Genomic DNA, 27956 nt, shown 5'->3' with positions numbered 1-27956 from the left:
TCTGAGACACTAGGTTTCCCTCATTTGTTCCCAAATACTCCACATTAATTTTCCCAGATGAAGTGATAACAACAGGAATTTTGCTATTGTTCAATGGGATCAAGGCTTCTCACCAAACCACTGCCCATAATTCAATGGCACAGTGTCAGCAGCAGAAAAACCCCAGACTTTTCTTCACATACAACATGCCTACTTCTTTTCTTTCTACTGCTTTGTAAAATAAGTGAAATATGCACACCTGAGCATCCAGCTGTTACTGTTGGCAAGCTTCCACTTGCACAAGTTATAGAGGTGCAGGGTGACAAATTAACACCATCATACTGGGAAAGTGATTCCTGTGTTCTTTTGATTATTATTCCAAGTTTCTTCAAGTGTAGCAAAGCATAAAACTATGTTTTTGTTCTCTTCTGGATGGCAGGACTGACCTTCAACCAAATATTTAAAGAACTCTGCAGAGTCTGATATGCTCCACACTGCATGATTTGATGGGAAAGAAGCCTACCTCTACAGGAGGGCATCGAGAAAGTAAGATAAAGCAGCACTCTGAAAGGAGCAGCAGCAGGACATATCTCAAAATATTATCAAAGAAGAAGTGTTTGCTTAAAGGGCAGCAGTCTGTATTGCAGAGGTAATGCATTTGCATTGCAACATTTTAGAAGGCATGTGATTTTCAGTGTGGTATCATGGCATTCAGACAAAATGCCACACAAAAAAAGAGGGTTTTATAACCTATTGTATGTCCTTAAAACCTGCTTGAAAGTGTATCTGCCACTATGAAAAACCTAAGCAATTTAAAGAGAAGTTCTGCAGCTTTCTCACCCAAACAAAAAAATATCTCTTTCCCCTTTAAAGGAAGGGACACAGGTAAATATTAGAAGTATTGGCTAGAACTTTTAACTATAGATGTTGTATAGAACATATGTGGTGACAGCACATTGTAAAAAATATTTCTTTCCAGTCCCATTTATTTTCTTCAAAATGTATTTCTGAAGGGGTCATCTAGGCTCTTACATGTAAATGTCAGAAACACTATTTTTAAATAAAGGACTCATAAAACTTATTTTAAATTTTGATAGTTACACACATACTGTCATATAATATTTTTGGTGTACGTTTATAAAATGTTTGAATGTTCTATGATTATCATACTTGAATGTATAATATCAAGACTCAAGGCAAAGGAATGTCAGAAGAGATACATTTTGAGAATAAAAATTACATAAAACTAGCCTTCTAAGTAACAGTCAGGCATGGCACTGGCAAATGTCAAAACATATAATGATTATCATGTTCAAATTCATATCTGAATTATGCTACTGAGTAACTGTGCCACAAACCCTGTACCTTGTCAGAATGTTATATAATCTCTCCCTCAGATTTAGCCAAAATTGCTTGCATTACTCTGGGCTTTAACTGTAAAAATATAAAATGAACATAAACATCTAAATTTAGATGATGTGCGTACTAGGTGTCCTATTTAAAAAAAAATAAAGCTAATTCTCTCTCCCCCACAAAATAAAAACCCACTTCCCACATAATAAAAATCTAGCCATGACTATATTTATTAAAAATATTAACTGAATTATTCCAGTTATTGACAAACACATTCTGATTTCAAAATCCAAATGCAAATATATGTTATGAGCTCTTAACTGTCCTGGTTTATCTGAGAATGATCTGATTGCCTTAGCATCCTCTTCTGCCTCAGTGCTGCAGCATTAGAAATGTAGCAATACAGTCGCAGATGGTCCTACTTGTCAGCAACAGTCCCTCACTGCTGAATCCCATCTCTGACAGAGACCAGTCACAGGTGCATGGATAAAACTTACTGAACATATATCTAGAGCAGAGGCATAATCCCTCAGGATTTCCTCCAAAAGTCAGTCATTTATATTTTATTATAATTTTTTCTTCTGTATCATGTACACTAGCTTTTGATGGATGTTTTTTATTACTTTCATCGTATCTTACCCCATTTTGGTTACTGCTAAATGCCAGGACAAAATTATATGATTTACCATTGATATTTTCTTTCACTTGCTTTAAATCTGTTGCTTAATAGTTTAAGAGCATCAGATAGTTCAGGTGTTTCAGCATAAAAAAAGTGAATAGATTTTTTTTTCCACTTAATTAAGAGTCCTCATAGTGCTCTATATCAGATTCTCTCCAAGTCTTCCCATTTTCAAAGTGGGTAATATCTGTTTGCCTATATTATTTTTATATAGAAGCTACTCATTGGTTTGCCTCATTGCCCTTTGATGTCTAGGGTTTCTGGGTTTTTTAAAAATTTTTTAAAAATTACTAATTGAAGTGTGTGTAACAGAATTTATCAATTTTCTTGTGCACTGCTGCAGAATAACCTAAATTTCTCTAGGAAGCTTAAAATCCAGCAGAGATCTTCCTTTCCTCTGGCAGTAAAGCTGATTGAAAGTATAAGTAATCTTCTTAACATGCCTGCAATTTCGCATTGAAATATTGAGCAAATATCACATGATCTGTGTGATTTATTACTATTCAATTTATTGATCTCTTATTGAAAATGATTTATTAGCATGTCTGACTGAAACAATTCCTCAGACTTATCTTCTGTAAAGAATGGTCCGTGTATGAGCTTCCCTTAGCTTCTGTGTATTGAAATGCTCAATTTTCTTCCCATAGCATTCCTATCTGTACCTACAGATCCATTTACCCTAAAATCACAGATATTTGTCACAGGATTGCAAGGCCATACAGCTGTTGGGAAGGTTCTATGCTTATGATAAGTCTGGAAAATTATTCATAGCCTTGGACTATTTACTAAAACATTCCTCAAATTTTTTTTTTTTTTCTTGCATTGTTAATGGTTTCATATTAATGTTATGAAAGGTAATGATTCTCCTGTTCTGATTTATTTGTTGCTTTCCATTCTCTGATTTATTTTTGCTGTAAAATTCTCCTCTTTCATTATAAATGACCTCTTTTTTCAAGGATAGGGCTTTTTGCTGTAATGTTATTTTTATTCTGATTGGCTAGTGTGGTGCCTTTATTTATTTTCTGTGATCTGTTTTAGCCTGTCAGCTGCTCTTTTTCAAGCTTTTTCCTTTGTTTTCAAGATTCACATTTTTATATACCAGTGCTAATTGGGGGCAAGCAACTATGAGTAGCTGATACTGTTTCTCATATATCTATAAGGATATAGGTGACTGTCACAAAGTCACTATTTGATAACAGTATTTTGAACCAAATCCTGGCCTTGACCCAGAATTAAATTAGGGTGGTTTTTCTCTCTTTTCACAAGTTCTGAAATTAGTTGCTGTAAGTAGCAGTCATATATTAAATCAAAAACATGTACTTAAAACTATATACCATCTGACATTTATCCACTTTGGATTATGTTTTCATTTATGGTTTTACTGACCATTTGGAACAAGAGAGACTTTAAGGAGTCTGAGGCTTTTTTTCTGAGCTAAAAATCAGATCCTGTTTACTTATATGCTGTAAACTGTAGTTACTAGTGAAATGCATCCCAGAATTATTTTGGGAACCTTAACTTCAAAAGGGACGTGCGAAATCTAGTCCTCAGATAAGGAATGAAACTAAACTTGTTTTTAAACAGGAAGGGAAGAAATTTCTTCCATACACTGAAGAATTTGAAGATACCAAAACAATGCTTTCAGGCCCATGGTGTGATTCTGGGGGTGTCCTGTGCAGGGCCGAGTTGGACTCGACGGTCCTGATGGGTTCCCTCCAACTCAGAATATTCTGTGATTCTAAAAGATGTTTAAAGCAAATTTCACCAAAGAGCAGACACAGGGATAGCCCCCAGAGGAACTGTAGAGCTCTGAAAGAGTGAAATAAAGTTGCCTACAGAGAATAATGGTGAATATTGTAAAACTTATTGGGTTACACAAGACTCAAAAGCTCCCCTTTCTCCCCAAACTGCAGGATAGAAAATTGCTTTTATGGGGAGAAATACAAGCTAGAAATTGTGCTTTAATTTAGAATTTTGCCATGTGGCGTATTCTGTAATTTCATGTGACAAGTTTTCAAGATTAATAGAAGAAATAACTATCTTCCCACGTTACTAAGGTAGGTCTCTCTTGTGCTGAGTCTGTGCATTTGCTGCAAGTTAGATTTGTACTAGACTCTGGTATTTCTTCTCTGAAATGGCTACCATATCCATGGTACTCCACACGAAATGCCATTGTAAATGAAATGCTAAACTACTCGCTCTGAATTGCCTTTCCATGTAATCCGTAAATTACTTTCAGTAATCCATAAAAGGAAACAGACTGTGTCATGTTAAAGGTTTTTGCTGTATCTCACAAAATGCAGTTCTGCAATTGCATTTGTCCACTCTGGAAATATTTCCTAATGCTTCAGATGAATAAAGGTCTTCAGCATCTTATCCTTGTAGTCCAGATCTCCAAGACTGCAAGAAAAAGATGTTCCTGTAGATGTTCAGACAAAATAGCCTCCTTCTTTGACAGACAATCCTAGAATGAATTGTTGAAGTTTGGAGAATAGCACAGCACTGCTGAACAGGGAAGAAATGGAAAGCATATCATGTAATTCTGAATTACTACATAGCATAATTGCACATTTTATATGAAAAACCTCTGCAAAGTGAAGTGGGTACTTTGGAGCCTTTCTTTTAATGATGTACTTGTAGCTCAGAACTCTTTTGATGCCATGCTCAGGGCAGTGTCACATGTTACATACACGTGCCGTAATCCTGCCCCTCCAAAGAACGCAACCGGGATGCTCCATTGGAAAGGAGGTCTCTTAGAAAGCTGGTGTCAGACCTTATACTGGTCAGCCTTAGACTTTGAGGGCTACTAAAATGTTTACAGTGAATTGCAAAAAAATTTACAGGATCATTGTGAGACAGAAAAGGAACAAGCTTTTTCTTCAGAAATCCTAACAATCATAATGCAGAAAGACAAGTATGGGTGCTTTATGATCCATACCAGAGGAAGATTTCAGCATTGCTGATATTTTAGTACAGCTGCATAACAAGAAACAGTCAAAAAAATAAAACTATGCAGCTGAGATACAAATATGCTTGTAAAGCACAGAGTCTGGATGCTCAGTGAGCTTTGTAGCCCAAATAATTCTCTCTTGTGTCATATCAGTAGCCTTAGGCACTCTTGTCCTATGATGGCATCTTGTTAGCAAGCAGCAGACCCCAGCAGAAACAAAGGCTTAGGGCAGCTCTGCCTAACTGCCCATGAACTCCAGTTTCATTACAATTCTGCCTAACAAGAGACTCGGTTACTAATTTGATTTGTAGAAGAGAAAACTATGGCAAATTAAAAGCCGCAAACATTCCCAAGTGATTTGCTGCAAAGTAGAATAAATGAGTAACTGCTTTAAAGAAATGATATTCCATTAATTACACATAACAGCAAAAGTAGTTGGGTTTTTTCCTTGTTTATGGGTGAAATTGTATAGTTTGAATTCATCCATTATTGGAAGTACTGGTAATAAGGGTGGTTTATAGAAAATATTTGATTCTAGAAGACCTTGATGCCATTTTAAAGTTGCCATTTAAACAGTAGTAGCAGTGTCAGGTACAAGCAAGTCATCATTGTCTTACTCAAAACTTGCTTCAGAGTCCAGGAGAGAAATGTATTTGGAAAACAGTAGAAAGACTTTCATGCTTAGCATCCTTACCAGACAATTACAAGGTATGAGAAATAGTCTCTCATAGGTATGTCACAGTCTAGTGAAATAATTGCTCTAACAACCAGATTCAAGATCTAACAACCTGGGCATACTCAAAGTATATTTTGCCATTGTTTTCCCCATAAGAGTTTTACAAGACACTATAACAAGGGTTAAATGCAATAGAAGAAATTAAACAGATGAAAACTGGAACAGATGGGTCTATTCTAGGTTTTGACCTATAGAAGGATTTAAGAACTCAATGTCTTGACCTATTTTGCAGGGTCAGAGCTAAGGCAAAGATTCTCAACAATTCTTGAAATAGCAACATTTTCTTCAAATATAAAAATATAGGAAAAGGAGGACTTCCAGTTATAATGATAGATAGAATTTTTCTCTTAAAAACAGCAGGCTGTGCTCCAACCCATCATTCATTCCCCAACACGCTAATGTTTTTCCCTACCATTTCCATCACTCTTCTGTAAGCAAAATAAAACATATGTGTCAATTTTCACATAGAAATCTCTGCATTTGGTGGTCAGCATCATTCATTGTTCCATTTCCCTTTCTTTTCAAAAACTTATTTCCTGTTAAAGCTAAACTAAAGCTTAAGTTATAAAGCTTATTCCCCTTCTGGTTTTAAAAAAGGGTTTATTAATCTTTACTCACCTTATTAGTGTCACTACACTGTAACGCTTAATTTATATTATTAATTCTAATTACTTCATTTGGTTCCTATTGTGGGTCTGACAACCAAAAACACACCTTTAACCACATCTGATTAGCCCATTTGGTATTCTCTCCTGCAACAGGAACCAGATGAATTAATTTGGATTATTTACACAAGTTAAACATATTGGACAAATAGCCAATTGTACTTAACTATTTTTCACAATCAGTAGAAATAACTCAAGTGAATTGTGATTATTATATAATTTATAACCATTGTGGAAGCAAAACACAAGTTCCCGCCTCAGAGGCTGTTTTGGATCCTAATACTTGAAAGGTGGTAAGAATTACTTTAGGGCCAAGTTGCAGCATTGTTCAGACATGCATATTTTTATTTACTATGTCTATTGCAACACAAGAATTGAACAGTGGGAGCTGATGGCATCCACATTTGAATATAATCTTCTTGATAATCATTACCCACCAGAGAGAGCTGCTCTAGAAATAATTGAAAAATAGTTTAATTGTGAATTTTGGGTTCAAGATATAATTCCTCTTCACCTTCAGCCTGAAGGAATAGGGATGTTTTAGAAGTATATGTACTGAAGTGAAAGATCAATCTTAATAGATGAGGTATGCCTTTTTATAATCATGTGTCAGGCTTTTATCCTTTTTATAAACAACTTTCAATCTTAGGGTTCATGAGAAAAGCTAATGTGCAGGGCTCTGTGCCAGTCTAAGGGCATAGTTATTAAGGTATGATATTAATGGAAATGACCCCTGTCAGTAAGACAGACTAGGCTTGCTTCTGAAGCCTATCTGGTCTTTACCAGTTTTATATTTCAGTTGTTCCCCATGGCCCATCTGTGCACTGGCACATAAAGTTACAGAATTAAAAGAATGTAAATCCCACCAGTAAAAGTATTCCTATAAGTAAAATAAGTTAAAATGTTCAAACTTGATCAGAATTTTTTGAGCCGATGACTTTTGAATACTAAAGACTTTCTTTTCTAAATGTGAGATTGGACTCTGCAAGAATCTTCACTATTGAACTAATTTGATCTCCTAGTTTGCTGGTGTGGTATCTTCCTTTTACTTTACTTCCCAATGCTCTGGATAAATCCATTCAGTTTATGAATAAATTTTATTATCTTTATTTGCAATTAAAGTTTACTCTTAGGAATAACCCTATCAATCCTGAAATGTAAGGATATGAATCATCATATGTTAAACTGTTTGCCTTTACACCAACTATTTCCAAAATTGTCACTTTTCAGAGGAAATTACAAAGCAGCTTAGGTCAGGTCCACAGTTTTTAAATTGCAATTATTTATCATGTTCACCCTTTGGATTATTATTTCAGATATATGTAAATTACTGGGTATTTTTTAAAAATTAGTTGCTGGGAGTGTTTGAAGTTGCTTGATTTTTCATTGAAAGCAATTACAGTAATGTTTAAGGTAATTTTAGAATCTTAGATTCACACTTGAGGTGGACAGCATAAACATAAGAAAAACTTAAACAGCCCCTAAAAAATTACTGTCTATATAAATTTTAAAGTTCCATGTATGTAAAACACAAGTAGAGTAACTGGGTGCATTTTACAGTATCTATTTTATCTGTCTCACAAAGAAATATAATTAACTATCTCTAGGGTATTACAAGAAAGGACAAACCCCAAAATACTTTGAAAGTAATATCTTAACATCCTGGGACTAAATTTCTTGGCTTGAATGATAAAGCTGAAGTGTCTTATTTCCTAAGGTTATAAAAATATTAATATATTCTAAATATTTAGATACTTTATTATCTACAGAAAATCAATATTTTTTACAAGCACCTTCTGACACTCATCAGTCGCTCATCCACATTCTGCTTCAAAGCCAGTGAATGGATTTTTAACTAAGATCTTTTGTATCAAACAGTAGTCAGATTAAATGCAATTTATTAAGGTTGAGGCAGATTTCTGAGTCAACTTGCCAGCTGCATCTTTTTGAAAATCCACAGGTAGCTGAAGTGAGAGGCATTTAAAACTTCCAATAAGCTTAAATCTAAATGATCAGCAGCATGCCTGTGGCTGTGGTGAAAAACTAGGGCAGATTCATTGCCTTAGAAGCCAATAAAGGCAAGTTTGCTACATGCTACAGCAACTGGCAAGGGAGCACATCCATTCAGCACCTGCTATGGTTCAAGCTCCATTGAGCTTCTCCTGGGCAGCTCATCTGATAGCCCTGAAGGAGAGTTTAAATTTGAGTTAAGTCCAAAGAAAAATCCAACAAATGTGTTATGCCTTGAAGCACTGGATAGAAAGAAATTTTATATATTTCCTAAAGTAGTAGCTAACATAGATTTGTATATGCTTTACATAATTTTATAGGTTAGTCTTCTGCTTAGCTGACAAAGGGAATGCCAGCAAGCCTGACCTTTTTTCCTAGCAGTAGGTGGAGGCACTTTAGATGCACTGTGATGTGACATGTCCTTTCCTGGGAACATCCTTAGTGGTCACCATTCCTAAGAGTCTCAATCTTAGGTACTATGGATTTTGGTCTTTAAACATTAATTTATAATAAGGAGGAGTTATGATTACATTTACTGTTGAAATTTCATGTACTGTTATGATTACATTTATTGTTGTAATTTCCACTTTAAGTTCTTTTCTGCCTTCACTCATCTTCTGAATCGTTGGTAAGGCTACCAGATTGTGAAAGATCATCAAAGCATGTGCTTTGAAGTTCAAAATATATTGATCCAGGTGACCCCCATTATAATGGCCCTAAATTGGGACTGGTTATCCCAGCTTCACACCAGATTATCAGCAAAGTATATAATTTCTGCCTTAGGCTTTCTTACCAAGAATTGTCCTTTAATTTAATTTTAGCATTATCAGCTCATCACATGGTATTCCAGAGAGAAATGGCATGTTTCAGACACGAGCTGTAATTTTTAAAAAATATTATTTTTGTCCTGCTTCTTTTTATATTCAACAGCACAGATAAGACTGCATTAAAATAGCAGGGTTTTTTTTTCATTCCAACTGGTCAAACTAGAAAGGTCACTGAGGCCCTTGCAGCAGAAAGGTATTTCAGGAAAAGGAAATTTCCTTTTTCAATTAAGTTATTTTTCATAGAAGTAGCTTTCTCTAAAGAGTTATTAAAGATGAAGAAAGAAGAATTGGAAGGAAATGAAATTCCGTTAAGCAGTTTCCAAGTTACTGTAGAGAAGGGGTTTTAGAAGCCTCACACAAATTTGGAGTTTGTCTCCAAAGGATATGTCTGCTCTTTCATATTTGAGAAAATGGAGATATGTCTGAAACCTTGAAATATGAAAAGAAGAAAAGTTATTTTCTCAGCACAGAGAAAAGCTATAGATGTTTCATAGAGATATAAAGGGGGAAAGGAATATTCTGAGACAGAGGCAATTTAGTCAATATATTCTCTAAGGGAAATTACAAAGTGATTAACAATATGAAGTAGACCCAGGGCATACAGCCAGGGATTTATCTCCTCTAATAAGTAAGACATGAGAAGGGGCTATTGCAATGATATTATTTAAAGTTTCACTGAATGTGCATATTATTGGAACATTTGGCCTGACCTTTAGAATAACCAGTCCTTCTTTTTCGCCAAGATACCCTGTATTGAATGAAAAAATATTCCTGAATAAAGCAAGTCTTCCAGAAAAACAGCAGGTGGGTCCACCCATCCTATTAATTAAAGCATGGCAAGGCTTAATCCCACTCATTGTTAAATATGCCCGCATTTTCTCATGAGAGTGTCTGTGATTTTAGATTTCCAGTGGCTCTTTCTTAATCTTGTCCTTTTTAAGTTTCATGCAGTCTTTTCTCCCTGTGAAGATACTTAGGCACAACTTGAATTACCACTTCTGGTTTTGGGGAGGCAGGGGGACAGATGGGAAAAAAACAAAAAAACCTAGCAGTTACAAGACCTCTCACTGTGTTAGTTTGCCGTGTCCACTAGAAAATACACCTAATTACTCACCAATTTGATGGTAACATTTAAATCTTCTTACTAAGATTAGTTAAGTTCATCCTACCATGCATTTTTTACAATGCCTTTAAATTCCTTTATCAGGTATCTGTGTCCTGTGTATGTCAAGTTTCTATTGATTTATTTTCCATTTCCTTCTCACTGTTTTCTTATACTGTTAAGTACTGTCCTCACATTGTGCTGAACCAGGACACCCTTTGGATGTCATTTCTGCCTATATATTTTTATCACATGATTCTTGCTGTCTAGCAGCCATCTTTTTCAAAAGTTTCCAAATTTCTGTTGATGTCTTTCTCTCTAAATGTTTTACTCTATCCCATTTGATTTATGATGACCTTATTTTAGAGGAAATCACTCTTTTGGAAATCTGTGTATTAACACAATTTTTAGTGTCTGAGACTGTATTATTTTTCTTTGTGGAGAAATAGGTGGGCAGCTGCATTATTGCTATTGGTCTATAGGGTTTGAAACAATATCCACTTCTGTTATGATTAATCTTTAGTGAGCATAATGATGTCCAAATTAAAATAGAATTTCAGTAAAAGCAATGTCTTTTGAGCTTGAATGTTACCTTTTTATTTATCATTGCTATAATTCCCGTGTTTGTCATCTTATATGCTTTAATCAAATTGTATTTCCCAAAATCCAATTTTTCTTTATGCATGTTGAAAAACCAGTTAATAATTACCTTAACCTGGTAATGTTTTCTTTTAAGTAACTATTTTAAATTATTTTTATAATATTTTTAAATTAGCGCGTTTTCTAAAACTCTGTATTTTCAGTGATTCATATGCATTGAGGTATTAATGAGTGCTTGATTTAGGTACAGATTTTTCATGTAGAGAGCGATACCCTCTTTTTATTTATTTTTTTTATGCCACCTTCTTTATCTTGGTTAGCAGCACATTGCTGACTTTCTAGCATTGCACTAGTCTTTTTCTCTCAGATTTCAGGAAAATCCTTTGCTTTTCTCATAAGTCATAACAATTCCTTTCCTTAGCAAAACAACTGGCAATGGTTACACAGGAAGTTTTATATTCCTTGTCAGCTCAGCTGAACTTGTTTGCAATGTGCTGAGTAGATGTTTGCATGACAGTTGTCATTTCAGCACCCTTTTCTCCCTGTTGCTAATACAACAGCCTCCTTGAGGTCCAGCTGGTCTCTGAGACCACTAGTTCATTATAGTAATGAGTGGAAATGCAGCCTGATCTCACTGGCCAGCCTCTTCCCTTAAGGGGATGTGGGACACTCTTTTGCGGAAACAGATCTTGCACCTTGCACCAGCTACGCAAACAGCAGCATGTCTGTAGCACTCACAGTAATAAATTCTGCTGCAATAAAAACTTTGCTAATATCCTGAAATCTTCTGCTATTGAAATGGACTCTGGCAAAAGTGTGTCATTGGAGGCAGCATACAACTTGAGAATTTAATACAATTCAGTGTTGCATTTTTTACTTTTGCTCCAGGCAATTGGCACAGCATCTTGTGCTTATTCCTGTGAACCTTCACTCTCACCTGAGCTGTAGTAATGCTTCCAGCTTCTTATCTCCCATATCTGAAATACTGCATAAGTACATACATCTCTTAACTGAAGAGCTTACAAATTAGAAGGCTATATTTTAGTTCAAACAGTACTTCTCAGGATTGATCTTACTTCAGAGCTTACTTAACCTCTAACACCAAGACAAATGGAAATTCACTACCAGCTTGCAATTTATGTTTCAGTATCTAGTGTTTAAATGAATTATTTCAATGAATGGAGATGGACTGGGTATGATAGACCAACAGCTATATATAAAAATGTACCCTGTTAGCACTCTGTATCTACCTCTGAATAGGAAGTACCCCTTCCGAAATGAGTAGAGGATATGCATGCCTGTTGCATATGCAATCTAAAACTGGATGTTCTCCCTAATTGCTAGTATACTGAGTGACTATCACACATACAGACAAACAAAACCTATTTTCATCACTCATTTGCTTTTATAAGTATTTTTAAAGGTCACAGCCCTGAAAATTCTATCTTCAGAAAGTTGCGTAAGTGACACACTGTTATTACACTTAAATGAGACATAAATGTCATTGCTAGAGTGTTAATTACCAGTGAGGACACTGTCAGAGAAAGATGGGAGGATACTGTTACTTTTTAAATCAGCCAGGCAAACTTGGGCAGTGTCAAAGGAATGTTCTCCAGATGTGAGTAGGAATTGAAATCTGGGCTCCTCAACTAAGTGTGTTCTTTGCTTGCTTTAGAACAACGAGTAACCCACTGTAATCAGACAAAAGTGAGTTCTTCTGGCAAGTTTCCAAAGTAAGGTTCACAAAGCCATAAGACTGTACTGTCCCATACAAGAACAAGCAGCCATCTCTCTCAAATACTTTTAATTGGTTCAAGAGACTGTTCTATGTCTGTAATAAATAGTCTGAACTGTCTGTGACACTCAGTGGTTGATCCAGATTAATAATTTGCCCTCTGAACTCAGTTTCCACAAATTCATGAGCAATGTAATAAACTGTAGTGCATTTTCTTTTGGGTATCCCCAATGTGACAAGAAGAAATGCATCGGGAATCACCTATTCTCCTTCTAACGATAATCTATCCTGAACTAGGGAGCATATTCAAGCTTCACTCATGACTTTAGTTTTGATGCTTTTTTATTTTTCATTAAAAAACTGTACATTGCTAGTACAAAAATAACCTAGAATTGTTTTAATTTTATGTAATTATTTTTTGATATTATTTTAATGTGTATCTCAACATTAAACTTTATAATGCTTAAAAAGTAGTAATGAACAAAACAGCTTTCAGCTTTGGAAATGAGATCAGTGCTTCACTAAAAATTGATGTATACGGTTCTTCATATTTTAAAGTATGTTTGTGAATAGGAAAAAATACCCATTGCTTTATGAAGCTAATTTTAGAATGATACTTAGTAAATGAATGACTTATGCACTTCATCTCAAGTAAGATGCTTTACACTGAATGATGCTTTTCTTCGGCATATGAAAGTATTTATCTAAAATCAAACATGCTGATTGTCCCCAAGAAACTTGATTATAATCTGTACTCTTTGTGAAATGGCTTTGTTTGTATGATTTCCTTTCTGAAATGGATTTTTCCCCCTTGCTGTGACATGATATAATCTACACTCAGCAGCAATGAAACTTGACTGGCACACTACAAAAACAACTAGCTATTTCAGGTAATGAAGCAGACTTCCTGACACACTTCAGTTGCAGCTTAGTTTAAGAAATCACTGTTCTGTAGGGTATACTGGAACTAAGTTACCCTGTCGGAAGCTGGATGCTCTCACACATTATGTTTCTGATTCTCAGCAGTAAGTGTAAAGCTCATGCTTTTGGCTCCACCATGAAGCTACCAACTGTAACTGCAACTGCACTGTTGGCACTCATCATACCACTTGAATCCTAAGCCTAAGTGTTTTTATATTGGTATCTCTACCCTACCTATGTGTAGCATAACCTCAGAGTCATAAGATTTTAAAAGAACAGGATGTTTTATCCAGAAATACTTACTAAGAGTAGAAAGGCTGCTAAGCTATCAAAAGTCAAGCCTGCAAAATCAATGCCTTTTTGAGAAATTATTTAGAAATATAAACATGACCAAAAGAAAATCTTTTACATGATCAGTGAAGAAGCTGTTTTAGTACATACCTATTCATCAAACAACTCTTACTTTCTAAAATTATTTAACCTCATCATCACTTTCCTATGTTTATGTACTTTTGCTAGTCATAAAAATGTTTTCTTACTGAACTATCTCAGGGTGTATATCAAAACTGCAGAATTGTAGTCTGCTTTGGTGAAGCTTTTTGTTGTTGATTCCGTCTTGAAAGCTGTTGTAGCATTAATTTCATGTTTCATGCTGTGTCATTTCCACACTAGCCTCAGCTATTCTACTGCTGTCTTCCACAAAGGGGATAACTCCTTCCTGCCATGCCTTTAAGAAAAATACCTTTAAAATTAACCTTTAATGCATTTTGAAATACAACAAAATGATTGCACATACTGACATGCTGCATATTACTCATCTCCTAGTATTCCCTCAAATGAGGACATAACACAGTTCACATTGTTAGGTTCACTGTATTTTAGACACAGGCAGCTGAAATAGGAGTTATTAGGTTTAGGACATGCTTTGTGTGTATGGGAAGGATTCATCAGTTGTTCTACTTGATACAGATTTGGGTGTGTACCAACCAAGGAGTATTACTAACCAAGCCTGCCCAAGACAGGTCATATTTCAAAACAGATTCTGCTCCAAAACACTCAAAATACTGGCAACTCATGTATGAGTGAGTCCCTTATGAAGCTAAATATTTCAGACTTTTAAGGATTTTGTGACTATGCCACATGAAAATAGAAGTGTGTAAAGTCTAGTTCCACCTTACTTCAGGTATCCTCTTTCTAAAGTAGGCTTTCTGAGAGAGAATTTTCTGAAATTTACTGGCAAGTAATGTTTTGCTGAACTTCAGTGGAGCTTTGGCCATGAAAAATACATGACATTCCAGCATGAAAAACACAGTATTTGAGACCTTGTTAGACTGGAAACTTTATGAGGTGAATTTCCACCAAAAGTAGAATTTTCATGTTTGAATTTGTCATGAGGAACTTTGGCACTTTTCAATTTATCAGGAGTGTCCTTCTACAGTGACACTGACTGGAACTACTTGGGTTGTGGACGCAGATTTCTTGCTTCAGAAATAAGCAAACAAACATCTAAAGAGCTATTTTGTGTTCTCATTCTGGACCTTTGATCTGAATCAGCTAGAGATGAAATAGTAAACTTGTGGGACTCAATACACAGTGAGTGACCCAATATGAAGAGGCAGCATTATTGCTTCCCTGAAAAGGCACTTTGACCCTCGGTTTCAATAGCAGTTTCAGTTGGACAGAAAAAATATTTCTTTCTGTGCTATGCCTGTATCCCTTTCTTTTCATTTAGCAGCTGATTTGTCAAAGGGACTAAGCCATCAGAACCTTCAATAATAAGCATTTTCAAAAAGATCCAGTTTAGAAATACTAATTCTTAAAAGAACAATTAGAAAACTAGGCAAGAAAATACTCCTGGCTCTTGACTAGAAGGGCGATACAGAATTTGGAGAGTTTCAGACAGAGGCAGGAACAGCATTAGCCAAACAGATGCAACAAATCTAAGAAAAAATAAGTTGCTTTCCTCTAATTCTTGATGAAATTTTAGTCTGTTAGCCAAAATTTCATTCCAAATTATTATTTTTTTTCCTGGACATTTATATATGATAATATCCCAAACTATACTCAACTCAGTTTCACTTTTATTATTCTAGTCCTCAAGGAATTCTGTATTTTCCTATATTCCTCAGCTTCTTCTTTATTGGTGATGGCTCTCAAAATGTCATTTGCATATATCTCTTTTTGTCCCAAGATTTAACATGATATTCAGCAGCACTTTTAGCAAACACTAATGTTTGATCAGCCTCTACAACAGCTGAGTTTCACACTGTGAAGATAGATTTATGGGGGAAAAAAGGAAGTATATCAAATTATAATCTGAACAGTGCATACCCCCTAAAGATGTACGTGTATTTCTCAGTTAACTTGACAGAAGTTCAAGAATAGAGATGAAGGAAAAACAAAATACCAAATAACTCATGCCAATAATAAAAAGTGCATCTAAATAGAGGTCTGTATGCACTGTGGTGTCTTCTTTAATAAAAACATTTCATACAAGATATAGATGAGTTTAATAAACTGTTGGCCAACACCAGATTGACCAATGACTGATTTAGTGTTGCATTTTTAATAACAAAAACTAGATAAGCTTGGGGTAAACTGTTCTTTCTTGGATTTTTTTTTGCCTTGTCTTCTGCACTGACAAAAAAAAAACCCTATTATGAAACAGGTAGGTGTAGTCTTTCTGAAAATTAGGTAGTATAGATGTGCATCTATAAATAGATTTGTGCAATTATGTTTGTTAAACCTACCGAGAAAATCACTGATAACAGCAAAAGCACTTTCTCTACATGCTGTCTGTGAGCATCTCCCTCAAAACAGACGTCTCTGCTATGATTTCTGGAAACTTTGCAAGGTGTTCAAAGACTGTGCTTACGTAGCTTTTTAAGTGCAGATGCACCTGCGTGGCCAAGAGCTATGTATTAAAAGCTGTTGCAGCCCAGATACAGAACCTTTCTTGTGAAAGCATGGGGTGTTGGTTACAAAACAGACTTGTATGAAAACTGCTCCTTAATTCAGTGGCCTAAGTCAGCAATTACCTGGTAACAGCAATAAGCAGGTTCATTGGCACACACAATGGCAATTACATCTTCACTCATAACCAGACATAAGCAGTGGTCAGAAAACTCTTCAAACACTAAGGGATTTTCCCCCTGCCACCCTGTTTTCATCAATAAAATTTGTGCCTCTCTGCAAGATAGAACAGTATGTGTCATTGTTATTCATGGAAACTGTCAGGCTTTTTAACTCTGCTGAGAAACAAGAAGAGTGAATGACAGATGGGGCCTGCTTTCTTGGCAAGGAAGTTCTCTGCTAGCAGAATGCCATAGTATGAGTCCCAAAAGAGAGAAGAAATGACAATTTTACTTGCTCTTATATATAAATGTCATCTGAAGAGAGGCCTTTCATTGTGAAGTAGCCTGATTTGTCGTATTAAGCTGATCTTCTTCAGTCTTAGCCTTAGATGCCAAATGGTCTTAAGAAGCTTGAAACATTTATATTAGGTGTAATAACATTAATGCTAGCTGCTTTAGTGGCTTCCCAAAATCTGGAAAGTATTTAAGTCAAGGGTGAAACCTTGAGCAGATGAGCTTTAAAATGTTGTAAGAAATTTCAAAAGTCCTAGCTATTGCTGAGGTGTTCAATCAGAGGTGTTCTTAATCACTCAATCTTTCTTAGTACAATAAGTTTTCCTATGCTTATTAATACTCTTCAGGTCAAAAACATGAATCAGGGCAATATGCTCCAGTATTACACATGTACATGTGCCAAGGTCCTCAATGCACGGTCATTTAAAGCATGAGAAAGACATAAGTGAAAACTCAACTAAGCATGTGTGTGGGAACAAGGAGGCAGGAGAAGGAGGAGGAAGGCTGAAAGCAAAAACTGAAAAAAGGAAATTAATTTTGGGCTAAGCAAAAACGCTCCTATACTGAATGGATGGAGTACTTAATGTTGAATTGGAGTACTTTCTTTGAAAAAGTCTGAGGTTTTTAGCTGTTTCAAATTTTAAAAGTTCTTTTACAATGTTTATCTTTTAACTTTTTTTTTTCCCAGTTTGGTGAGAGTGGGGTTCCTGATGTTTTGGGTTTTAGCCAATCCGTTTGCTTCTACATCAACTCAAACTCAGAATTTTTTTCCCATTGAGTAGAGTCTATTAATGGAGCAGAAAGCTTCTTCCTATTTTTTTTTTTTTTATTTCTCCTCTACTGTATATGAAATTGTAGATGCATTTACTTGGAAGAAGTTCTACTAGAGATTTTGGGATTTACTACTTGACAGACTTAATTAATTACTTTCTAAAGAGCTCTTAACATTAGCTATTCTTAAATTTATCATTAACTTCAGGATGAATGTTTTTTGAAAATCCATTTGGCTCTATTCTTAGCTATTTTTTATCCTTGAACATCTAATGATCATCTTGATATTGTATTAAAGCACTAAAATTAGCTCCCCAAGGTATGGAGGGTCCTCAGTATCCTAGTTATAAAAAAAATGTTTCCTCTAAATAATGAGTTGGGGAATTTTTTCAATTACATTTATTAGGATTGGACAATATCACGGAAAAATGTTTCTCTTTCAGAACATTAGCTTTAAAAAAACAAGTTTGCCAAGCCACACAAACAGTTGTGTGATTTATTACCTTTAGCCTGATTCGCCTCTCATTTACTCCTGATTACTGAGCTAAAATGAAGGGGTTCTTGTCACATTTAGTAAAAACCTCAAGCCGTATGAATGTGTGCAAGAGCTCCAAGTCTGAAGTGATAGGACAGGACAAACTGCTTCTTGATTTAAATTGCAGCAGCAGAGGATGTTACTGGTTTCCCCATGTGCATTTCAGTGTTGTCTAAGCACTATCAGCTCTCAAGTAAAGTTTCTGCAGCTCCAGCCGCTGGTGCTGCTTCTGACCTCCTGGAATCAAAAATTTTCTTTGCCCTCAGTTTCTTGATAGTTTTTAGCTAGTCTTTTATTCAGAGTATGAGGGGAACACTCCCCCCACCAAAAAAACCAAACAACTCAAAAATTACCCCCCCATCCCACATTCTTTGAATTATTTAGGACCTCTTAGACACATGTAACATTTTTTATATCTGATAGTCATTAGTACTTTATTTTCTTGGCTTTCTACTAATATGAATCTCACTGAAATTAAACATTTCAGTTAAAAATTTTCTATCAGCTTTTGATGGAACTCTTTGGTTAGTTTCACCTTTATTTCCTTTATAATATTCAGAGATGTCTGTATGTCTTCTGTTTGAGCCTTTAATGTATTCTGAGTTCTATTACAGTGAACTATCCTGTGAGCCTGAATGGAGTCTGAGACTGAAAAGACAGCCTGTGATCTCTGAATTGCAATATCTGAAAAAGTCTTCTAGTTCTTATGAAGGCTATTTTGAAATATGAATAACAACTTCCATGGGAAATACAAAATATATGGTTAGTAAGACTGTAGATCAACCTGACAGCAGCTATTGGCAATAAAGATACTAGTAAGCATTTTTTTTGAGTGGCATTCTAGTCCTTTATGTTCTACCTTGGCTTATCTCTGCTCTTCATCATTTGCATGTAAAATGTCAAAGATGTTAATCATAAAAAAACAGGAAAAGCTTACTAATATCCCTCGCAAAAATACTTTTTAATATACTTATCTTGAGCGTTGTTTCTTTTAGCATTTATTTTCTTACTTGAATATGGTAGAATCAATATTGTAAATCACATTCACACATCTCATCAGAAATCACTGGATTTAGTGATTATAATTTTAAATAAAATGAAATTTTCTTCTTAATGATGAAGCAGTATGCAGTCATTAGAACACAGGTTATGTAATTGCTGGGTTGCACCCAAAATAAAAGACCATCATCTTGCTTTCTATGGCATCTATTATGCATTTCTACAGTACATGATGGAATTCAATGAACTAATGTTATAGAAATGTGCTGCTTCTTATTTGCTTCATGTTTTCATATACATGTATACCAGAAATTTGCAGTGATGGAACTGGAGCTGTCAGCATTATGATCTTCATTTAAATTCTCTTTGACAATTTCTTCATCTACAAATGCAGAAGGTATTTATACAGTATTCATTGTCCTAGGTTGCCACAAAAATTGGCAACCATTGGTAAGCTAGGGAAATTCTGCATGTCATTTTGAACTGTAACCAGCAAACTAACATTTTCGTGTGCCCACTTCTCAAGCTGTTGGATTCTGTCTTGATATCTGAGACACAACAGGGAGAGAAAATGATGCAGACCATTACAGTGTTTGAGGTGACATGAAGTGTCTGTTCAAGTCCCTAAGGGGATTTTTTTCAGACCCCAAAGACATGCAATGTACCCTAGGGAATGGCTGGAACATGACAAGGGTTTGGGGTGTGTGATACTCAGCTGACTGGGAATGAATGAGCATGACAGAGGTATGAACAACCTGGTGCCATCTCACCCATTCATCCTTTTAATTTTTTAATTGAAATAAATGATTCCCAGTGCAGGTCCCAGGCTTAGTCCAGCCCAGCATCAGCCCAAAACAGAAGTCAAATGAGCAGCTAAGAGGTGCTAAGCAGCAACTGAGCTCCCTCTAGCCCATTCTGCTCTCCTGTTTATCAGTGCAGACATCTCTGAAGTTTGTTGGCAATGCCTCTAGTGAAATATCAGAACTTAAGGTGACATCTGCTACCTTTTGATATAATCTGCACATTTTACATGTTTGGTGAGATGAGACTTTCAGTCTTGTTAAGGAAACTTTGCAGAATGTACTGTTTTATTTCCAGTAATACGACAGGTTGGATTTTACATCCAACCTGAATCAGATTGTGTGATAAAAGTGTGAAGACTCTGTGCATTAGCAGACAAAGGAGACTCTTGCATGTGAAAACAGTAATGTTGATGTGAGGTCTTACTAGATACTTGGAAAATCTATAGCAAAGTTTCTTTAATGGAACAGCAAGACTGAAAATGAGGATGTGGTCTTCAGATCTTTCAGATCTTTCTGATCTTCAGAAAAGCAAAATGCTTTTCCTAACTATCACAGAGCTGAGTTTTTTTCTGCTCTTGCAAAGCTAATGCTTCTGTTTGTTGAAAAAGATGATCTAAAAGAAGATAACTTTTTTCATCCAAATTTCTGCAAATGCCATGTTCCTGTACCATATTTAGGCCCAAATTACTGTGGGTTTGTGTGAAAGGAAGAATGAGCAACTATTTTTCCTGACATCAGTGTTTTATGATTACTGAGCTATTTAGAAATATTTGACATTGTACTGATTTTGCTTCTCAAAATAAACTTTTCTGATTACCCTTACATTTCAGTGATTTCTTTTGTGTAGTAGTGAATCTGCAGCTTGTGAGGTAACTGGCAAAAACTCTGATCCATCAGCATTTTTGTTTGCTTTCTTGAGTTTATAGTGGCACAGCAACAATGAAGAAGCAATCATCCATCATCCAGCTAGTCAAACAGAACTAAGTTCTGAAAATGGAAATAATTCATGGTGTTATCATTACTCATTCAAGTTCTATGTGACTTTCCTAGAATTTTTCTTCCAAATTTTAATTAAACTTTATAATTCTGGAATAGGACTGATGCTGTTTTCTAATGCCAAATGTTTGAGAATGGGATAGGACACACACCTTCCCCAGTAATATTTTCATATGATTTAGGTTTTTTAATTTTTACAAAAATTTTTTAAGGTAATGGACCTTTAAGAGTACTATGGCTAGAAAATTTCTGCTAGCTAAAAAGAAGAGGTCTTCAGATTTACAAATGTTTCAATTTTAATAAATGTTTTTAGCATACTTCTCAAGTAAATTTTTGGGTTCTATGCAATATTGACAAACCTAGTAACTGAAAAAACAGAAGCCAAATTTCAAAAACCTTGATAAAAGTAACTTATCTCAAGTTTGCTCTGGGAACTGAATTTCTTGATTTCCTATATGCATAGAGGGGGTTCTAACTTTCCATTTCAGCCAAATTTCTCATTTAGCTTTGAGAACAGGAGTTTGACTCCAAGAAAACCCCAACAAATGAGATTTACAAGACATATTCTCACAGTAGCAGTACAAATATGTGATGATGATTTTGAAACATGAAGACAAAACTGGACACAGAGAAGGACAAAATTACTTAGTCAATAAAAAAAATTGTTTTATGTATTGTTATTTATAACCAGAGTCTACATATAAAAAAGCATTTTATTTTTTGAGGTGAATATGTTGAAATGTTTCTCTGCAGATGGTATTGAAAATAAAGGTTCTCTGTGGGAGTTTGGAGGATCTTGAATTTTGAACTTTTGTAAAAGAGTACTTTTTTGTTTCACATGAAATTTCCGTTTGTACTGTGCTACCAGCCTCACACCTTTCTCTTGAGGTTTAAGTGATTTTAAAAGTGACAGAGGATATAAGGTGCTCTGAGAGACCCTTGGATGTCTGAGGATGAAAACCAGGTGTGATAAAGCATGTCAGTCCCCTAAATACCAGAATCACCAATTGTGTGCAACTCTGTTTTAGATCAGGGTTGTACTAGCAAAAGGACAGAGCCCTTTTCCCTTCTTCCTGCCTTTGAGAGTGGTTTGCAACGCTTTCTCCCACTAAGAAGATTGAAAAAAATCATGGGAACAGACCAGGTCATTTTATATCCTGAGTTACCCAGAGGTAAATAATGTAATCAACGCAAACTCCCATTGCATTGCCTTTATACACTCTTTTATACAGTAATATTACAGATGGCTAATCATCATTTTACTAGATTCATCCTCTGCTTAGAGCACATCAACCTCTGATGTTTGTAACAGTGATATGAAGGTGGGTACTTTGTCTTTCATGTGAGAGCAGAGTTTTGCTTCTACAATAAATGCACTGAATAGTAGATTTCCTGCATGAGGAGAAGTAATTAGCCATGACCAGAGGTCCCTTTTGAGTAATTCTATACATAAAGCCATAATATCAGAAAATTTACCTTGGAGGACTTCAGCTTCTCAGTTTGAAATGAATGGCTGAACTGCTTCTCATGTTCATCTTGCTTTGCAGTTCTTATCCGTGCTAGGGTGTTTTACACTCTTCTGTCATAGGTCATGTCAGAAATCTTAGTGGAAGTTTTGTCTTTAGAGAACATGGTAGAGTGGAAATGAAAATACATCCGTAATACACTAATCTGTGGTGCCAACATGCAGGATGCTGCTCTTTCATTATTTATCATTTAAGGCTAGAGATTTCAAACATCAAATACCTGAAGGTTTGAACATATTCCCACTGAAGAAATTGCCTATTCTGCAACTCCACTGCAAGTTCTTCTAGGGCAAGCATAAGTTATTGCTGCACGTCCTGTATATTTGCAGCTTTTACCTCGTACAACAGTGATGGTTTCTTTTTCCTTCCTAGCTTAGTGCTTTAAAAATTCAGTACTGCCTAATAGGGCTAGGTGTCTTAAGAATATGTGAAAAACTTATTTGCTGAAAAATATGTCTTTAATTCTTTACAAAGCAGACACGAATGTGTCATTTGTGGCCTATGACCCTTACTACAAAATTGTTCTCAGGATTCAGGAAATAAAATTGAATTTCATCTCTTGAGAGTCAATGTCGACATTCACTTCAGCCTCCAGAGGCAGACATAACTGGCAAGCTGTGGAAATCCAGATGTAACATCTCCTAAATCTTTCCTGCCAGTAGTCCTACTTTTTCTACACAATATTATATGATCTCATAGCAATCATTTCTATACTTAGGATGGCTTTAGCTATTATGCTTTTTGCATTGAGTGGAAGAACATCAGGGCTGAATGTCCTCAGACAAAAAGGCAGCTGAATCAAAATTTCCAATATGCTTGGTAAATTTCCTATATGCTTGGTAAATTTCCTAACTCTGGATGATGAACTACAAAAATAAGTGGAATTTCTGACAAGATCAATGCCCTTTGGTTTCCTGAGTACTTTAATCTTTGGATGGATTAATCTCTTAAAAATAAAACCAAATATTTAAAATTCAGTTGAACTGAATAACTTCTTGGTTAGCTGCAACAACAAAAAAGTGTAAATGCTCGCATAGCCTTTTTGATGATCTTTTGAGACATCCTTATAGACTGGCAGGGATGGAAAGGTACCGCTTTTGTACATCCTTTATCACCAAGACAATAGAAGAAGTTGTGCACATGACAATCTTCTAAGCAAGATTATTTTACTTAGGTATTTTGAATTGCCTGGAAACTACAGAGAGAGTGAAGTATCAATGGCATTCTCTTAAACGTAGAAACATACATTTTGCAGTGCTCTGTGAGGAACTAAAGTCCTTGCTAACAAGTCTGGATTGCAGAATTGAACAAATTTATTACATTTGTATATGACATTGGAAGATAGGCTTAAATTCAAAGTGTTTTTGACAAACTGGATAAATATTTTTGGAAAAAAAAGTTATATTCAATAGAGACAGTAACAAACAGAGAAATATTCAGCCATAGAAATATGAACAATGGATTAGGTGATCTTGAGGGAAACAAAACCAACCAGAGCTTAAATTTTATCACTAAGTGATACTGCTGTTACAACTAAAGTTTGCATTCCATATGGAAGCATGGAAAAGGAGCACACACTGTGACATGTGCATGATTATCCTTCTTTTCTTATAAACAATTATAAGATCCCAAGTAGCTTATTAGCTCCAGCTTTGGACTTCAAATAAAATACAAATCAGTGGAAGACAATCCTGATAAAAGCAGGAGGATACATCAGCTCTTCAGATGCCCTAGAAGGCCTAAAGAACAGTTTCTGGAAGTAGGCTTTACCTGTGTAAAGACTGAGGGGAATACTCTGCTTGCTCTCCCTTTGGTGGCTATGTAATACTCTGAAAACACATCAAGGGAGGTTTAGATTGTGCATTAAGGAGCAGTTTGCAATGGCAAGACAAAACAGGTTGCCTGAGGAGGCTGGAGTGGCACTATCGCTGGAGGACTTCAGAATGGGTTAGACAAATGCTTGTCAAGAATGACACATGCATGTAGTTGATTGTGCCTTGGGACAGAGCCACGGAGGAGCTGACCTTGCAAGGTCCCTTCCAGTCCTACTTTTTTTTTTTACGTAAAGAGCATTATGCTGTTTTCTCCCATTCCACCTTCATCGTTCAGAGTTTTCCTGTTCTGCCTTCAAGCTTTCCCTTTTCTCCAGCTACTCTCCTAAAAATAACCTTTCTACTGCCTCTTTTACTCTTTTATGCATATGTAGGAAATGCTTCCTGAACAAGACGGTTTGTGGATGGACAGGACCAATCTCATCCATGGAAAAGGACAGGACTACTCACCAATCGTAGCTATATACTGGGGTTACAGAAAGAAAATTCGTACTGCAGGATTAAGAACTAGACATTCAGAAATATGTTAGTCACCAATAGGAACAGGGACTGTAGCTGAAGAGACAGCTTTGCATATGAAGGGCATAAAGAAAGGAAGTTAGAGGTGGCTTTATTTTTCCATATTCGTTCTGGACATGTCAACGTAATGAGTCTGATACACATTTTCCCACTGTTTGATGTGACAAAGTTGAAAGGGCACTAAACTTAACACGACTGTCCTCTTGTTTTGCTGAGAGGAGTTAGTTTGGGAAGACAAGATAATGACATTGTGTAGTGAAACGAGCAGCTGAACTCAGCCCAGAAGCCCAAACGGCTCCGACTACAACACGCTGGGCACAATTCGACATCGCTTTGAACATCTCCTACCCTCAGTGCTGCTACCGAATCGGGAGATGACCTCAGCCCCCGCGGTTCGGGGACGGCTGGAGCTGCTCAGGTTGCGGGCGGGCTCCGGAAAGGCGGCGTGCGGGGGGAGTCCGGGGGCACCCCGGCAGGTGAGTGCCCCGGCAGGGAGCCGCCCGCGGGCTCTCCGCGCGGTTCCCCCCGCATTCCACGTAGCGCCGAGGAGGACGGACCGGAACGGGAATTGCAAGCCCCGTCCCCGATGCGTGGCGGCGGCAGAACGAGCAGCAGCAGCAGCATCACCCAGCTCCGGCCCGCGGGCCCCGCACCGGGCTGTCGCTCCCCGCCTCGCCCGCCGGGGAGCAGGGCGCGGAGCCGGCGGGAAGCGCACATGGGCGGCCGGGATGAGGAGGCGCGGCGGGGCGGGCCCGACACCGCCCGTGCCCGGCCCGGGCCGCGCACGTGGTGGCGGGGGGCGCGGGCCGCCCCTCCCTGCCCGCCCCCCGGCGCGGAGGGTCGAGCTCTGCCGTGGCGCTGGCATCTGCCCTTTTCTCCTGTTTTTTGGGTTGTGGGTTTTTTTTTTTTTTTTTTTGAACTCTTGCTTAGCAAATTGCGCGTGATGAGCTCATGATGCCGCGCCCCCCCCGCCCAGGCTGGGGCAGGCTGGGGGACGTGAGGCGGGCGGGCGCGGCCAGCGGCGGGGGCTCTGCGCGGCCGGGAGGAGGGGGAGCTGTCCGTCCCACGCTGTTTACCGGACTCGGGTTGTGAGGCTTTTCCCTCCTTTTTTTTTTTTTTTTTTTTTTAAATCCATATATATGCATATTTATTTATTTGTTGCCCGTGTCCCGCTGCGCGGCGGGGTGTTCGCTGCTCCGTTCGCAGGTGGCTCCATGAACTCGCCCAAGAGCGGCACCGCCGCCGCGCAGCGCCGCGCCGGGGCGGGGGGAGCGGCCGCCAGGTTCGGCCCCGCCGCCGCTGCGGGGGGCGGCCCCGCCCGGGCTCCGGGTGGGCAGGCGTGAGGCGGGCGAAGTTTCTCCGCGGCGCCGGCCCCCTCCGAGGGACTACGGGCAGGGAAGAGCCCGGCCCCGCGGTGCTGGGGGAGCTGACACCGCCGCCGCCAGCAGAGCAGCCCGGCTTTGGCCATGAAGAGGAAACAGAAGAGGTTTCTGCAAATGACGCTGCTCTTCACCGCGGCTCTGATTTTCCTGCCTGACATCGGCCTCTGGTCTCTTTACAAGGAGAAGCACCTGGTGAAGCCGCCCGAAGCCGCCGAGCCGCAGGTAGGTGCGAAGACGCCCGGGAGCAGAGCCCCGCGGCGGGGCAGGGCGGCCGCCGCCCCTCGGGGCACGGCCCCGCTCTCGCCCTGCGCGGCCGCGGGGCGCCCGGCTCCGGCCGCGGAGCGGGGCTGCACGTGTGCCTGGCCGAGCGCCGCGCCGCAGAGAGAAAGTTGTGGGAGCATCCGAGCCTGCCGGGCTGGGCTTCCCCGGGAAGGCGAGGGGTGAGCCGGCACAGAGGCTGCCTCTGAAATTAGGAGGACGTGGGATTTTGTGTGGCGCGTTGGTGAGCTGAGGGTGATGCTGGGCTTTAATTTTCATTACAAGAAGTGGAGGTTTTACTGCAACTTTTTGTTTGCCTGCCTCTCTGCAATACTTCTCGAACTGGTGTGTGGCTATAGGTCCGCTGAAATTGCTTGGGATCCATATAGATGTCTTACCACCGAGATTTTTTTGTTTTCTCTTCTGTTGCAAAATCAACAGAAGTGATTGCCAGGGTTTTTTTTCTCTTCTGAATATTACTGTTGTGACCTGATGTGGCGACGCTGTGTTTAACTGCTTTTCGGACTGATGTCACAAAAAACTTTCAAATATTTTCAGTTTGCAGTTTTCTTGATCACTGTTATTAATAAGAACAGTTGACATAAACTGTTTTTTGTTTGAGCTGTTCTTCAGCTTGATGGGTTTATGTATGGCTCATAAATCACAGTATGACCTGCATTAAGCGAAGTTTAGTTTTAGGGAGTTGTTGTAATGCACTTCTTTATAATCCTGCCTGTAATTTACCAAAGCTTGTGTTTGTTCTGTTCAACAGTACAATGCTCCTACACTGTAATTGTCAGTGTAATTTAAATATAACATGAATGTTTCATAGATCATTGGTAAGAAATTAAGAGATTGTATAATCTTTTAGCTTGTTTACCATTTTTATAGCCTTCACATTAGTGTATTAGATGGCATCATATATCATTTTTGTGTGTTAGTAGCCTTCATTTCAAGGGTCATCACCCATGTATGGTCAATGGCTTCAACTGAGCAATAACCTATTTGATTCTTTGTTAATAAGGGTATCCATTACAGAAGTTAGTCCGCCAAACTATCGTAACTTTGGTTAATGAAATATTCTGAATATTACTAGAGGAGGAAGTTAAGGATAGCTTCTTAATTTGAAGCTTACTTTATGTTTCCATGGGTTTTAAAATGCAGTAGCTGTCAGGTGCTAAAATTTAGTTGGAAGTAATTTCTGCTGAAAGAAAATTATGCATGATCATAAGTGTCTTGTCATTAGTTTACAAGGTGCACTCTGCAGTTTGCAGTTTCTAATTTACTTTGTGACTTAGGAAAGCTAAGGTATTCAATGCAAGTAATGATTTCCATGTGTGTTGCATGGCTCTTTAGAACACACGTCTTGAAGAAGTTTCCACTGTTCAAGAGTGCTCTCTGAGAAGAACG

The 27956-nt window shown here is 37.7% G+C and overlaps 1 protein-coding gene and 1 long non-coding RNA gene across 3 annotated transcripts in view; both read left to right on the top strand.

Annotated features, from left to right (window-relative positions):
- Positions 1 to 20857, top strand: part of LOC144246126 (uncharacterized) — a 39421-nt gene extending 18564 nt beyond the window's left edge. Inside the window, exon 2 of the long non-coding RNA XR_013339810.2 lies at positions 419 to 20857. This is a non-coding gene — a long non-coding RNA (uncharacterized LOC144246126). The remainder of the gene's footprint in view (positions 1 to 418) is intronic.
- Positions 20858 to 26179: 5322 nt separating this feature from the next.
- Positions 26180 to 27956, top strand: part of GALNTL6 (polypeptide N-acetylgalactosaminyltransferase like 6) — a 437146-nt gene continuing 435369 nt past the window's right edge. The window contains exon 1 of one of the 2 annotated variants that reach the window (XM_021552775.4): positions 26180 to 26510. In XM_021552775.4, the coding sequence (XP_021408450.2) occupies positions 26373 to 26510 (138 nt within the window). In that variant the 5' untranslated portion in view covers positions 26180 to 26372. The remainder of the gene's footprint in view (positions 26511 to 27956) is intronic. The other variant, XM_021552857.4, reaches the window with a different exon arrangement.

This window comes from Lonchura striata, chromosome 4 (assembly GCF_050655825.1).
Source record: "Lonchura striata isolate lonStrDom1 chromosome 4, ASM5065582v1, whole genome shotgun sequence".
Taxonomy (NCBI): domain Eukaryota; kingdom Metazoa; phylum Chordata; class Aves; order Passeriformes; family Estrildidae; genus Lonchura; species Lonchura striata.
The sequence above is the reverse complement of the archived record's forward strand: the minus strand, read 5'-3'. Positions and strand labels throughout refer to the sequence as shown.